At 44.1% G+C, this 15475-nt stretch overlaps 1 protein-coding gene across 1 annotated transcript; it reads right to left on the bottom strand.

Annotated features, from left to right (window-relative positions):
• Positions 1-3310: 3310 nt before the first annotated feature.
• On the bottom strand, positions 3311-10949 carry LOC120720796. Its single transcript, XM_040010576.1, has 3 exons — positions 10523-10949; positions 7246-7593; positions 3311-4291 (listed from the first exon to the last, which is right to left on the bottom strand). Exon 3 carries the CDS (start codon positions 4229-4231, stop codon positions 3311-3313), a length of 921 nt encoding a protein of 306 aa, XP_039866510.1. The 5' UTR covers positions 4232-4291; positions 7246-7593; positions 10523-10949.
• Between the last annotated feature and the right edge of the window lie 4526 nt (positions 10950-15475).

The following is a 15475-nucleotide window of genomic DNA, read 5'->3' as shown; positions in this document are numbered from 1 at the left end:
TCCCGCTAGTTAGCAGAGCATTCATTCGGGCAAAGTAATGCAAGATGAAGCATTAGCTTTTCAGCTACAGTTTGCTGGTAGTCCTGCTATGTTAGTTTTGCAACATACACATTCCTGAGATCGAGGAATTTTGTAAAGACATGTTATTTTTTGCTTAATGTGTTTTTTTTATATATTTGTTGTTGTTTTTTACTATGTTGATAATCATGCAGTGTTTACTGTGATTTGCAAAGGGCCAGCAGCAGAGTTGTTTGCCCCAGCATTTGAATAAACGGCGCGGTCCGAGCCACAAATTGAAGGCCTGTGTCCGACTGGTCTCTCTACTGTGCACCCCAATCCAACACAAACTTACACAACGCAGAGTCCGGGGTGTAGGGAGGCCCCTGCACTGGTTGGGTTACATATACTTTAATCAAAGCGTGCTGTCACGGTTTGTTAAGACAGACCGTGCGGAGTTGCGTGTGGTGGACCCAGGTGCGAACACAAGTGAGGATACGGGAGTGAACTTAAACAAAAGCGAGCCTTTTATTGTGGCTGATGATCACAAAAGAAACAAACAAGAAAGAGGCCAGCACAAGAGCAGTAACTAAACAAACCTAAACTGGGAACAAACTATGCTATGGCTGGGGATACAAAAGACTGGGCATGGAAACACGGAGGGTGGGAACACAGCCGACGCGACACAGACTGCATGAAACACCGAGACTAAATACACATGAGGGATGATCAAGGAAGTGGCCACACATGGGAGCACAGCTGACACACATGAACCTAACGACAGGACAGGAGAGGTGAAACTAAATACACTGACATTGAATACAGACTTTCAAAGTAAAACAGGAAACATTGACATTAGACATGACATGAACTAAACATAACCACGCAGACATGACTCATGAACCAGGGAGACAGTACAGGGGGAGATGACATAACCAACTAAGGAACAAGACTAAACAGCAATCTAGAAATTAACTAGGTGAGCTAAACTAGGGCACAAATGAATACAAAAGATACATATAAAAACTCAAACACTGGGTCACAGACCCAGCCCATGACAGAGCCCCCCCCTCAAGGGCGGATTCCAGACGCCCAAAACCTCAAAAAAGAAAACAAACACAAAACAACCCACCCAGGGCGGGCAGCGGGGGCCCAGGATGGAGGGCCCTAAACCGACCAAGAAAACAAGAGTCACAACAAACCTGAAGCTCAAACAGTCTGAAAACAAAAGGCCCAGGAACAGTTCATAAACATTTCAGGAGTCATCCCCGAGCCCAGGTGAGCAAAAGTCCAAAAGCACCCCTCAGGAGGTCGGCCCGGAGGGTGACGGCACCAAAGCCCACAATTCATTAGTTCAGGGGGTCGACCTGGGGGGTGATGGCACCAAAGCACATAACAAAGCAGGTCTGGTGGCCGACCGTGCGGGCGGCAACGGCGGCGATTCAGGCGAGGGCGGTCTGAGGGCTGACCACAACGGCGATGACGTCCGGCTAGAGGCCCAGAAACTGGCCGACGATGCCGAGGTGCTGGACGTACTTTGGACGGGGGTGTAATCGCTGGACCAGGCGTGGCAGAAGCAGAAGCTGATGCTGCGGACGGTGGAGGCTGAACGAGCCCCTCGGACCCTCCAGCTGACGTGGCATGAGGCTGGACGGGACCCTCAGGCCCTCCAGCTGATGTGATGTGAAGTGGTGTGGCTGCTGCAGGGTCCCGGATAGGCACACCCGGGCATCCAGCAGCAGGATGAACAGTTATGGAGGCCCCTGGCTGGACAGGGAGCTGAGCTGCGAACTGGACAGGGAGCTGAGCAAAAACAAGCTGTTGAGGCATAATCCCACAGAGAGACAGAGCAGGTGAAAAACAGTCCATAGGGCTTACTATCTTAGCACAGGAGTCCATGAAGTGAGCAGTGTTAACGACCACCAGTTCTGAGCCAGCAATCTTTAGGTTCTCAGAGTCTGCATCAGTTTTAATTGGCTTAAAGGCAAATGGCCCAGTCTCTGTAGTCACAGGAGAAGTCAACGTAAGCCTGTTGGACCTGATCAATGGCAGTGTAAGGCTCAGAGGGGCTGGTTTAGCCATATGAAAAACTACCACCAAAATTACCACCTGACCCACAAAAACAAGGCTTAGACCATCAGGGTGAGGCTCCTGGACAAACATTAAATACTCGGGTATGGATCTAACTAATGGCATGTTAGTAGCATGACTGTGATATGTTGGCCAGACACGTTTGCTTGAACCCACACCCGCAGTGATAACTATATCAAGTGGGGAGACAGATACAGGTAAAACAGTACTTGAACCATTAACTGAAGCAGGTGACACTTCAGGCTGTGAGTGAGTGGTAACACCATTGTTCGAGGTCAAAATCTTATCTAGTGATGAGTTCACAGAGACAGGAGAAAATGGTGTCACATTAACCCTGATCTCAGCCTCCATCTCCTGATTGGAGGTAATGGTGCTGGAGCAAAACAGTTCGAAATCACCCTGTTTATTACCTTCAGGAAGACAGAATTCATGTTGTGACATTACACAGTCCAGGTCACCATGATCTGCAGTTATGTTTGCATCTTGACGACGTAACATGAGTTCATGATCAGCGTTCACAGTTTTCAGTTCATTAAACACAAGAGTGGCTGGGAAAAACGGGATCACTAGTCATGTCACCCTTTGATTCATGGTTCACCACCTCTGCATTATCCTTGCTTACTGTGTCTGCAGAGGGCCCCAGAGGTGGAAAAACACATTTCTTGAGGTCCGGCTCCGACACAGGCACACCTGTTGGCCCATTGGGGAAGGGTGTGGCTTGGGAGCCGGTCAGCTCTGGTACAGCTGAACCTTTATTTAGAACATGGTTTCCAGAGATGACCTTCACCAGTGACTGAGTTCTGCTTTCTTTACCTTCATTAAGTGACTGGTGGAGGGGCAGAGTCGAGTCAGGAAGGAAGACATTCGCCATAGGCAGCTCAGACTTGGTCGGAACTGTAGACATGGTAAGAGACACAAAAGGAAACACCTCCCTCCCACTATTAACATGAGAAGCAGTGGAAGCCTTTTTCAGTCTATGTGTAGATTCTGAGGTCCCTGCAGGGTTGAGTGAATTATTCGTGATTGACTGAGAAGAACAATCTCTAGACTGTGGCTTGGTTAATAGTTCATTACTAGCCATATCTCTGGTTAAGTCTGTATTTACTTCACACGCCTTCCACTCAGAGGTAGCTTGGGATGACAGAACAGTTTCACTCACCTCCGAGTGTTGGGCGGTGTGACGGCGGCGAGAACGGCGCTTTTTCTTGACTGTGGACCCCGTTTAAGTGGACGGTTTGGCCTCCTGCAGCGTCACAGAGGCCGAGGAGGCGAGTGTTGGCGGAGCGGTAGGCGGGAGCTCCTGGCAACTCCGGGGCCCCCCAAGGGCCAGGCGTGTCCCGCGGAAATTCTCGTCATAGTCAGGAGCGAGCCACGGCTCCCACCAGAGCTGTTCCTCTAGTTGCGCGCATGCGGCGCGCTGCCGCTCCTCGAGGTCGAAATCCATGCCCCCCACAGCATCCTCGTGTTGCTCAGTGGTGGGCAAGACAGGCCGTAGCGATGCGCGACGGCGGCGTGAACGCCGCTTCCTCTTTGAAGCGGCCGTGGACAAAATTTGACTTTCCATGGCGACCGGCTCCTCGTCCTCCGACCACATCCGTGCCAGATAGGAAGCAGGAGACGAGTAGTCCGATCGAGGCGGCGAGAGCTCCTCCTCGAAGATGAGCCAGGGCTTCCAACGGAGCTCTTCCTCCCGATACGCCCGTAACACCTGCTGCCGCTCCTCCTCACCGAAGTCAATAGCCTCTGGCATCTCCATGCGCCGCGTAGTGCAGTCAGGCGGTGGCGAAGATGCGGAAGACGATGAAGCGTGAGCCAACGGTGTGTCGGCGGTGAGCCTCACTGTTCCGACTCTGACTGCTTCTGGCTCGTGAGGCAGCGGGTTAACATTGCAACAGCATGGCTCTGGCGAAGGTGCACGCACACCGGGCCGCTGCTGCCGCGGGCGGAGTCGGAGAGTGGAGGCGAGAAAGTCGCTGATGAGGGGGTGCAGCGTCTCCCATAACCAGGGGAACACGGACACGCACACCCCTACTTGGCGGGCTAACTCTTTCCGTTCCTCCTCTCTGGAACAGTGCAGCCATTTGTCGCATAGCGACTCCACTGTCCGGACGATCTCCATCTTTTGTGTCGCTGGGTCCGGCATGGTCGCGTCGTACTGTCACGGTTTGTGAAGACAGACCGTGCGGAGTTGCGTGTGGTGGACCTAGGTGCGAACACAAGTGAGGATACGGGAGTGAACTTAAACAAAAGCGAGCCTTTTATTGTGGCTGATGATCACAAAAGAAACAAACAAGAAAGAGGCCAGCACAAGAGCAGTAACTAAATAAACCTAAACTGGGAACAAACTATGCTATGGCTGGGGATACAAAAGACTGGGCATGGAAACACGGAGGGTGGGAACACAGCCGACGCGACACAGACTACATGAAACACAGAGACTAAATACACATGAGGGATGATCGGGGGAAGTGGCCACACATGGGAGTACAGCTGACACACATGAACCTAACGACAGGACAGGAGAGGTGAAACTAAATACACTGACATTGAATACAGACTTTCAAAGTAAAACAGGAAACATTGACATTAGACATGACATGAACTAAACATAACCACGCAGACATGACGCATGAACCAGGGAGACTTAGTACAGGGGAGAGATGACATAACCAACTAAGGAACAAGACTAAACAGCAATCTAGAAATTAACTAGGTGAGCTAAACTAGGGCACAAATGAATACAAAAGATACATATAAGAACTCAAACACTGGGTCACAGACCCAGCCCATGACACGTGCAGTTTACAGGCCCTTTGTGTATAAATGGTATCTTTGTTGTGTTGTGTTTTTGATTGTAGATACCTTATATTGTAATATTTTTATTTGTCACCCTCAGATTTGACTGTCCTGAAGCAACATGTGGAAGAGTCCTCTCCAAGTCTAACAGATACATTGTCTGTTTCAACCACCAGCAGTCAGAGCAGTGACACAAGTGATGCCGGACTTCAAACGGTTCAGCCTCTATTGGACAGCATACATGAAAGAAATGTAGATACGGTACTTAATTGACTTATACTTGACTCTTTAGTTGCCATTGAGCTATAGTCAAAATCTCTACCATTGGCCAGATTCATATTGTTTCCATCTATAGCCCTATAAGCATAAAAACTATAATCTCTATCAAAAAAGGAAAGTTTGGAGTCTAACCTTAGAAGTAGAGAGGGTGTCTGGGATCTTTTGCTTTTACTCTTGAATGGTTTCATAAAATATTCACTGGATCTTTCTCTGGGACAGCCAGTCCACTGAAAAAGATGCTTTCTATTTAGTTTTTTACAAATGTCTCTCAAATGAGTAAATGCTTTGTTTGTGTATAATGAACTTACAGGAAAGTCTATTGAAACTATTTCAAGTGTTTCCGTCAGGCAGCAGCTGTCTGAGATGATGGTTGATAAATGTAACAGATAAAAACTTAAGCAGAACAATATCAAAATATAAACATCAGTCCTACAGTTTTATGCCATTAACTCTGCAGTCCCCTCGCTGTTACCTGAACCCCGCTATGATTTACACTACATATCCTGAAACAGCAGTTATTAACCTGAGAGTCTCAGTGACATCAGGACCAGCTGGATGAAACATGATGAACCATCTCTGCTCTGTCTGCGTTTCATAGCAGCTCCTCCAGTCTGAGTCTGTACAACATCAGGACTAGGGCTGGGTATCGTCACTGATTTCTGGAATCGATTCGATTCCGATTCACAAGGTCCCGAATCGATTCGATCCATGATTCGATTTGAATCGGGGAAATTTTGCCTCAGACAGTCAGAAATATATAATTCAGATCATGCATCAGTACATTTCCATATTTTTATATCTATAAAAAGAAAGCTGACACTTGCGAGACTTTATCAAAGGTGTGAGCATCACAGCAGATGCCTTTGTGTCAAAGTAGCTGAGGATAAAACACAGAAAATGTGAAGGTGATTTTCCTGGCCTGGGATTTTATAAAAATATTCTGCAGTAGATCAAAAGCGAAAGAAAACCATTAATCAACATATGAACATTAGCTGATGCTGCTGAAGTGAAGCAGAGCAAAGTTGCAGAGATTTTATTAGAGACACAGCTGAGCGTTTTGAAATTTTGCATAATTTTAAAAAGTTTAAATTTGTTCAGAAGCCTATTGAACAGCAGAAATGAGGCTTTGTTTTCGGAAGTAAGTAAAAGGAAAAAAAAACATCGGCCGACAGCACTGTAAATAACGGTAGGACTTGTGCGGAACAAGCAAGCGAATAATGTAGAAAACAGATTTTTAGATGGGAAACTGTTTTTGAAGTACAGAGAGAGAGAGAGCTGTGCATGAAGTGTGATTTTTATCAAGGTGGCAGCAAAAGTCAGAGGGAATTCATGACGATGTTTATGTGAAGCGTAGTTTGGATCTTCTTTTGCTGCTGGTTCGGTCAATATTGTTTGGAGAGAGATCAAACTAACAGCTTTAGAATCAGCGCAAAAAGGGCGTGAACACAAAGCTCGGACCCGCTGAAAACATCAGAATCAGCGAGCTGTCGGCTTTCAGCCCCGACCGTGTCCGTGCCGTCGGGTGAGAAAGGCGACATCTCACTGATTCTGATGCGTCGGCGGGTCCGAGCTTTGTGTTTACGTCTTTGTGCAGAGTCCGTGTTCCTGCTCTCATTTACTGTTTAGCTGTTTGGTGGTTGTTGAAATTTTGGGAGGTTTAACCTGAGATTCTGGCAAAATAAATTTATATTAAAAAATCGATTCAGGATTTTAATGAATCGATATCACATTATCCAAGCCAGAATCGATTTTAATCGATAAATCGGTCATCAAAACCCACCCCTAATCAGGACACTTCCTGCTGCTCTGTGAGCTGCAGTGAGGCTTAGAGAGCTCATGTTCTCCACTGTGTACAGTGTGTAAATGTTGTGAGTGTAACCCTGCACATGCAGTAAAGACTGCAGCTGTTGTAGCAGAGACATCCTGTTTGCACTGAGGTTAGCTCTGAGCTACATGTTGCTGCTGGTTTTTCAGGTTAGTCACAACAATTTACAAAACTTCAGTTTGACCTCTTACTCTGAGATGTCACATAGATAACAGGCTCCATGTGGAGTCTCTAACCCACCCAGAGTTCTGACTGACCTTTGACCTGCAGCTGTATATGTCTCAGTCTCAGTTCTTCTCTCCCATCGCTCATGGAGCAGGTGTAGCTGCCACTGTCAGTCTTTGTTGGTTTTCTCAGAGTGAGGCTGAAGTCTCCAGTGTCCAGAGCATCAGACCTCATTGATGTGCGTCTGCTGTAACGCTGGTTTTGCCCTGTAAGATCGTCTCCTCCTTCTCGTCGTAGATGGACAGATTTGGGATCAAGATCAGAGCGAGTCCACATCACTGTGGGGTCATCAGGTATAAAACCTGAGTACTGACAGGGAAGCAGGACAGATCTTTCCCCCTCATTCACCTCCACCACCACAGCCAGGGCATGCTGGGAAACTGAGGACACACAAACACAAATTAACTGCATGCAGTGGGTTTGTCTCAGAGCCCACATTTATCAGCAGGACACAGAGACCAGTTTTACAGTCAGACACTCAAATTGAATGCATTTATTTATTAAATCTGAACATTTAATCTGTGAACACCTGACAGATTAAACTGAGTGTGTCTGTGTTCATGAACCAGCCTCAGTTTGGTGCATTTTACTGAGTTTACAGAAAATGTTGGAAAATGTGACTCTTCCTGGTCTTTGCTTTATTTTCTAAGCACTTCCTTTAAACTCTGCTGTATCTTCATCTTTGTTAAATGTTTTGGAGGACCTGAAGGTTTTCTGCTCCCTCTGAAGAGTTCACTGTGACAGTCTGCCATCACGATGAGCTGTACTGAAACCTCATGTTCCCTTTGAACTGAACGTACTCTCATGATCCATCTCTCTGAGACAGACCAAACTAAACCACCAACTGGCAGAATGAGTCACATGAACACAGCAAACATGTTTTTCATCACAAATACAAAAAATGCAGCTAACACAACACAAACACGGACTGGTGATAAATGAACTTAAAACCCAGAATGAAGCGTCTCAGTAAGGTGTTGGGATGCTGTGAGCCTCCAGATCAGCTTCACTGCTGCTCAGCATTGTTTCTGTGAGGAGGGACGAGCACTGTTCTCCTGAAATATTCTCTTATTCAGAGACAGATTTACTAAGAGGCGAAGGCTAAAAGGCTGCAACTGCCAAACTATCCCACCAGGAGCAGAAAGGTCTGTCAGTTATTTTATTTTAGTGTTTTGATTCTGTTAATGCTTCCCCAGTATGTACTGTTCCCTTTAAAGCAGAGTACTGTGTGTGCTGTCAGGTGACTCCACACTGTCCAGTCTGTTGGTGTGCTCCAAAAATCCTGTTTTGCTCAGGATAATTCTTCACTGAGAGACGTGACCCGGTCATATCTGTATTGCAACCATAATTAAAGCGGTTCCAGTTCTCCAAATAAAAAGTGTCACAGCCATCTCATGTAATTGTGAGCAGGGCCTGGGTCTCTACAGTTTAGGTTACTCATGATATTACCTGCTCAGAACCCAAAATATGAACTATGTACATAAACCACAAGACAAGGATTTCATCTGAAATGCATCAGTTTGACTTTATTTCAGGACAAAATAAAGGAAATAAGTTCATTCAATTGGTTTTAGTGTTATTTTAATATGTACCACTGATGAAGGGGTATTCATTACTGTTCATTCACTACAATTTCTAATACCAAATAAAACTAGATAGTTAAACACTATGGTGGGCCCACACTCACTCTCACCCATGCACACCTTAATTACAACAGTCTCTAATGATCTGAAAATAAAACCCTGGTTGCCTGCTTGGATCATGACAGACACATGCGCTGTGGCCTAAAACCAAATGGCCACTTCATTTGTAAACACACAATAAAAAAAAAAAGGCACATGCAAATAGAGCAGGGCGATATGGCCAAAAGTATTTATCACGATATATATTTGAAAATTTGCGATAACGATATAACTGACGATATAATTGATGCGAGACAAAATACAACTCCACAACATTACTAGCGCAAAAAGACAACCTTCCATTTATTTTCACTTAAACAAGAAGCTGGTTTTTATGTAGATTAAAGCTTTATAAAAATTTAACAGTGCAAATGCAAATTCCTTGCTGAAAGTTTAACCAAAAGTCATTTCCAGTAGAAATGGGCTGACATATCCTGAGCATAACCATGTATAATATCCACTGAAGTTAAAAAGAGCTGCTTTGCAACATTAAACTGCAGTGTGCAGTACGCATTTTTCGGACCATAAGGTGCACGGGATATAAGGCACATTAATATAAACACAGTAGTTTGGACCTGGAAGCAGGTTTCATCAGGTCATGACTTAAAGATTGGATATCCCACCTGCTGTGAATGTTTTAATGCAGTATAGTTGTTATCATTATCATTATGTCACATCCTGTTCATGACAGTTAAAATAAATAACGTTCATATAAGAAATAAAATTGTCTCCTGTAAACTGTTAATAGGCCTATACTACTGTACTTTAATGTCGGTCATAATGGTGGTACTTCAAGAGCCATATATTTTATGAGGTGGTACTCATTGTAAAAAGTTTGAGAACCACAGGTTTAAACAGTTTTGTCCATTAAACAGTCGTTAAATGTAACTGGTGTTTTTTAATTTTGCACTGGTTGGTTATTCTAATATTTCCAGCGTTTACTTTTTTTTTTTTTTTTTAAAGATCGAAAGAACAACCACATCCACCACACGCCCATTTCACCGTTTACCTGTTCATCTGGCCTCACTCTGGCCACACAGCAGCCTCGACACAAATGTCACCTTTTCACTACATAATCCACAGTATCAGTCCCTAATCCATGTGTCGTGCCAAGGTAGGTAGGTATAACCACCAGTCGGGAGCGCGCTCGGAAGGGAGAACGGATTCAGTTGACTCCGTCTCCAATCCAACAACTAGACGTGGAAGTAGTGAGGTTTACTTCAGTGAAAAAGTGAAAGATGAGTGTCGGTACATAATCGATCTGTTTGTTGGTGACAACAGAAAATGCTACATTTATTCTTCTCACGTGTTATTATTAAAAAAACGAGGCCTGATACTTATTTGTACCCTCCTGCAACTTTACTGTATAAAGCGCTAAAACCTCCAAAATTCCAACAGTAATAAGTTAGTATAAGTGTATGTGAACTAAAAATCAAGAATGTGGGATACTGTTTGTCCGTGATTTGGACAGCCCAGTGAGCCCTCCCGACGCAGGGGACACCGGCATTCCTCAGACCGTCCCTCACTCTTTCACCAGTAAAGATATTAAATTGATATTTTCTTGCATGTGCGTGTGTGTATGTCGCTAAAGAGTCCGCGGTCCCTCATTATTCAGAGAGGTTCTTACCGTTAATGAGCAGCAGCAGCAGCAGCAACATCATCATCCTCCTTTAAAAACCACAAAGTCCTGTTAGCAGCTCCCACACACTCCTGCTCCTCCTTCAGCTGTGACTCTGACAGGAAGTGTCGGTTTGACAGGAAGTGTCGGCATGAGGCTGAAGTCTGACAGGGCTGTGAGGCATGAAGCTGATCCACAGCTCAGCTTCATGCATGAAGGCAGATACGTCCCTGGGCTTCCCGATCTCAAGTAATAGTTTGTTAAAATGCAGGTTTATTCAGGTATCTTTTTGTCACAGTTATCATGACAGGCCACACCTGAAACTCTCCAGTCTCTGACCAAACTACTCTAATCATGAGAACCATCACAGCTGAGAATCCCTCTGCAGGTCCAGCCGACAGTAACGTCAACGCCTACGCTGGATTCAACGACTAGCGGGTGTGCTGCAGACCCGGTAAATCAGGTGGAGATTAGCTAGTTTAACCACCTCATTAATAGACAAAAGAAGCCGTTGAAAGGGGAAACGAGGAGTGCCTGGGTGAGGCGAGAGGAGGAGCAGCAGACACCACACACCTCTCACTTTTTCACACATCCACTTTCTCATCTAAGTCGACTCCACAAACAAATTCATAACGACATTATTAAGAAATCATCACAGACCTTTGATGCTGTAGACATGAATTATATGAATGTATTAATCATTAGGATCAATATGATCATTATTAATAATATAATCAATAATTGACCACGTCTCTTAAGTTTAATAATACTGACTTTAAAAAACAAACAAAAACAACAACAACAGTTAATCCATAAGAAATAATGTCAGCTCAGAACTCTGTGCAGTCCAGTCAAATTCTTCCACACCGGACTTTCTCATCCCATGACCCTAACGGACCGTGGCCGGACTCGTTGCGCACGTAGCATCCTGGCACGACACCACGCTGACATGTAAGTAGCTCCTGAAAGCGAGCCATTCTTTCACAGAATCTTTGCCGAAGCAGTCTGCATGGCTAGATGCTGACCATTATATACTTGTGACCATGAGAGAGATGGAACACCTAAATTTTAATGATTCCGAATGGGTGAGTGAATGCTTTTTATGCATGTATGTGTATTTAGAGCATGCCATAAAGACGACGAGAGAGGTTGATCTACTTCATGTTCCATATTCGGGGAGTTTTCGTGACATCTAGTGGACATTTGAAGACACTACAAAAATAATCTCTGACTAGTATGAAACAAATACACCACAATCACAAAAAACATGTAAATGGAGAGTGATCACTAAAGTACTGTAAAATAAAATACTGGCAAATGTAAAGGAAAACATAAATTAAAAGTGGAAGTGGCATGGACTATGACTCACTGTGAGACTGTGACAGAATCCAGTTAAATAAACTGCAGCAGGAAACTGTCTGTGCACATCTACAGCTGCATTAAATATTGGCTGGTTCAGTGGTGACTTTGATTTATTATTTAGCTTTGTGATGTGATAAGAGTGCATTTATTTGGGGGCGATCGTGGCTCAAGAGTTGCGAGTTCGCCTTGTAATCGGTCGTTGTGTCCTTGGGCAAGACACTTCACCCGTTGCCTACTGGTGGTGGTCAGAGGGCCCGGTGGCGCCAGTGTCCGGCAGGCTCGCCTCTGTCAGTGCGCCCCAGGGTGGCTGTGGCTACAATGTAGCTGCCATCACCTGTATGTGAATGGGTGGATGACAAGTTGTGACTTTGGGGTCCTTAGGGACTAGAAAAGCGCTATACAAATACAGGCCATTTATTATTTGGTTTAATAACTGGTTGGTTCAAAGTAGAAATTCAGTAGATGCGTAATGTGTTAAATATCTAAAAATTCTTCTTATAACCAGAACAGAGGTGATGAAGAGTGCGGCAGATTAGTGAGATGCCAAAATAGAAAGCTGAAGAAGAGCTTGCATACAAAAATAGTCACATTTGCAAAGAGTTTAAAAGGAACCCTTATGGTTCAATAAAGTCAGCATACTGTCTCACACACGAATACTTAATTAACATTTTTACTTTTTTTTTAATTCCTGCTGCTTGAAATAAAAAACACACACAAACAAGAATAACTCAAACTGGACTGATGCTTTATTTCAGACACAGATACAAACATGCATTACAACCCTTTGTGTACACATGTACTAATACTAAGCAATCACCCAACATGGAGACACAGAACTGAACGCCGTTCAGAGCACATTTTGAATCAACACCATGGGCATGTTCAGATTTTAACACAAGTGATTGTTTCACTCTGAAAATGGAGTGAAGGTGAGCGTTATTAACCCTTTGGGGTTGACAGACGCTTCTAAATCCTGTTTTTTAAAATATGTTGATAGGCCACTAAAACCAGAGTTATCATTAAAAAAGCTTTTTTTCAGAATACATGGTCAGAATCAAAATACTTCAGTAATGCCCTAAGAAAAATATGTGGCTACATTAACTCCAAGACAAGAACAGTAACACACTGGACTAATTAAATAATAGAATATATTACAAGTTTACAAAATAGCTCTAGGACTATTTTCTAAGGACAGCGCAAAATGCCACCACCATGCCACAATGCACCATGTCAACCAATAAAAAACATGAGATGGAAACATCTGGGATTTGGTTATTTAGGAAGAAGGAAAGTTTCGGGAGTGACGGCAGCGAGAGAGAGATCGAACGATATCAACAGTCAATTTTAAGATGTGAGAGATTTGTTATGTTTAGCGTGTTTGTTGCAGATTGCAGTATAAAACCGTCTCCAGGTGCAAAACAGGAGTGAAACAACCTCCGGCTTTGACGCCTGCAGGGTTTTAGGCCTGTGATGTGCTCCTCTGTCTTTGTGGTGGACAGAAACTACAGTCACGGCCAAAAGTTGACACAAATATTGGTTTTTCACAAAGTTTTGCTGAATCCGTGTTTTTAGATCTTTGTGTCAGTTATTTCTGTGACGTGTGAAGTTGAATACAAGCACTTCATAATTTTCAATTTGCTTTTATTGACAATTACATCAAGTTTATTCAAAGAGTCAGTACTTTCTATGTTGTTTTACTTCATTTTCAAGACCTCTGCCAATTCAACCCCTGGCATGTTGTGAATCAGCTTCTGGGCCAAATCCTGACTGATAGTACCCATTCTTTCATAACAATGCTTGAATTTTGTCAGAATTTTGGGGTTTTGTTCGTCCACTTGCCTCTTGAGGATTGACCACAAGTTCTCAATTGAATTTAGGTCTGGGGAGTTTACTGGCCATGGACCCAAAATTTCAGTGTTTTATTCCCCGAGCCACTTAGTTATCACTTCGGCCTTATGGCACGGTGCTCCATCATGCTGGAAAATGCATTGTTCTTCACCAAACTGTTGTTGGATAGTTGGAAGAAGTTGCTGTCGGAGGATGTTTTGGTACCATTCTTTATTCATGGGTCTGTGAGCCCTCACATGAATGGTCTCAGGATGCTTTACTGTTGGCATGAGACAGGACTGATGGTAGCGCTCACCATTTCTTCTCTGGACAATCCTTTTTACAGATGCCCCAAACAATCAGAAAGGGGCTTCATCACAGAAAATGACTTTACTCCAGTTCTCAGCTGTCCACTCACGGTACTTTTTGGAGAATATCAGTCTGTCTCTGTTTTGTTTGTTTTTTTGGAGAGAAGTGGCTTCTTTGCTACCTTTCTTCACACCAGGCTATCTTCCCAAAGTTTTCACCTCACTGTGCATGCAGATGCACTGACACCTGCCTGCTGCCATTCCTGAGCAAGCTCTGCACTGGTGGTAGTCTGATCCCACAGCTGAATCATCTTTAGGAGACGGTCCTGGCGCACACAACAATTGAACCTCCTTCCTTGAAGTTGTGATCTGATAAATAGTTGATTTAGGTGCAATCTTAGTAGCAACAACAGCCTTTTTATGCAATGCAATGATGGCTGCATGTGTTTCTTCCTCTTAACCATGGTTAAGAGCAGTGGTTCCCAAACTTTTTTTGCTGGGCCCCCCTTTGTTTTACAAGAAAAATGCCCCCCCCCCCCCGCGTGTGCACGCGCGCACGCACACATCCTCCAACCACACACGCCCATATTTTGCTCCATTGCGGTTTATTTCACACCTCAAACATTTAGTAAACAATTAAGCAAATACAAGTAATCTGCAATAAATTACAGGTAGCAAGAAAATAAACTACTCACTCTGTTACGCTGCGTCCGCACCTACACGGGTATTTTTGAAAACGCAGCTGTTTCGTCCACGTAAACGGCGTTTGGAATCATTGAAAACGGAGATTTTTTTAAAACTCCTTTTTTGCGTTTACGTGTGCACGAGGAATACAGAGTTCATCACGCAACATCAAAGGTATGCGCCTTTTTTCACGTCACGCTGTGCGCCACGTTATTGTTTACATGAGAGGAATTGCAGAATGATAGATAGAGACAAAATACTGTTAATCTGACTGTCTGCAGGTTTTAAACGCTTACATAAACACGCAGTTACTGTACCTGCATTTACAAAGGCAGAGGCGTCACGGTGTGATTATTTTACATGTAGTTGTGTTTTTTTCCTGTGTAATAATATTCAACATTGCTGTCAATACATTTTTCAAAAAATGCATCTCTGTGAAAAATGGGTTTAAAAACATGAACAGCTGTGGGATACTGTTTGTCTGTGACTGGGGGAACAAATCGTGGCAGGATCAGCCTGATGTTATTTGTATCCCGCTGTAACTTTACTGTATAAAGAGCAAACATCTCCAACATGTCAGGAGCAGTTAGTCATTACAACAAGTGTTTGTGAACTAAACATCAAGAATGTGGGATCCTGTTTGTCTGTGATTTAAACAGCCCAGCGCTGCTCCCGACGCAGGGAAAACCAATTCTGCAGGGAGACCTACCTCAGGACTTGTGCAGGTGAAGCCAAAGGGAAGATATGCTTCTTCATATTTATAGTCTTTGGCTTAGAATGA

Source organism: Simochromis diagramma, unplaced genomic scaffold (genome assembly GCF_900408965.1).
Source record: "Simochromis diagramma unplaced genomic scaffold, fSimDia1.1 OVJJ01000599.1, whole genome shotgun sequence".
Taxonomy (NCBI): domain Eukaryota; kingdom Metazoa; phylum Chordata; class Actinopteri; order Cichliformes; family Cichlidae; genus Simochromis; species Simochromis diagramma.
This window is presented reverse-complemented; position numbering and strand designations above follow the sequence as displayed.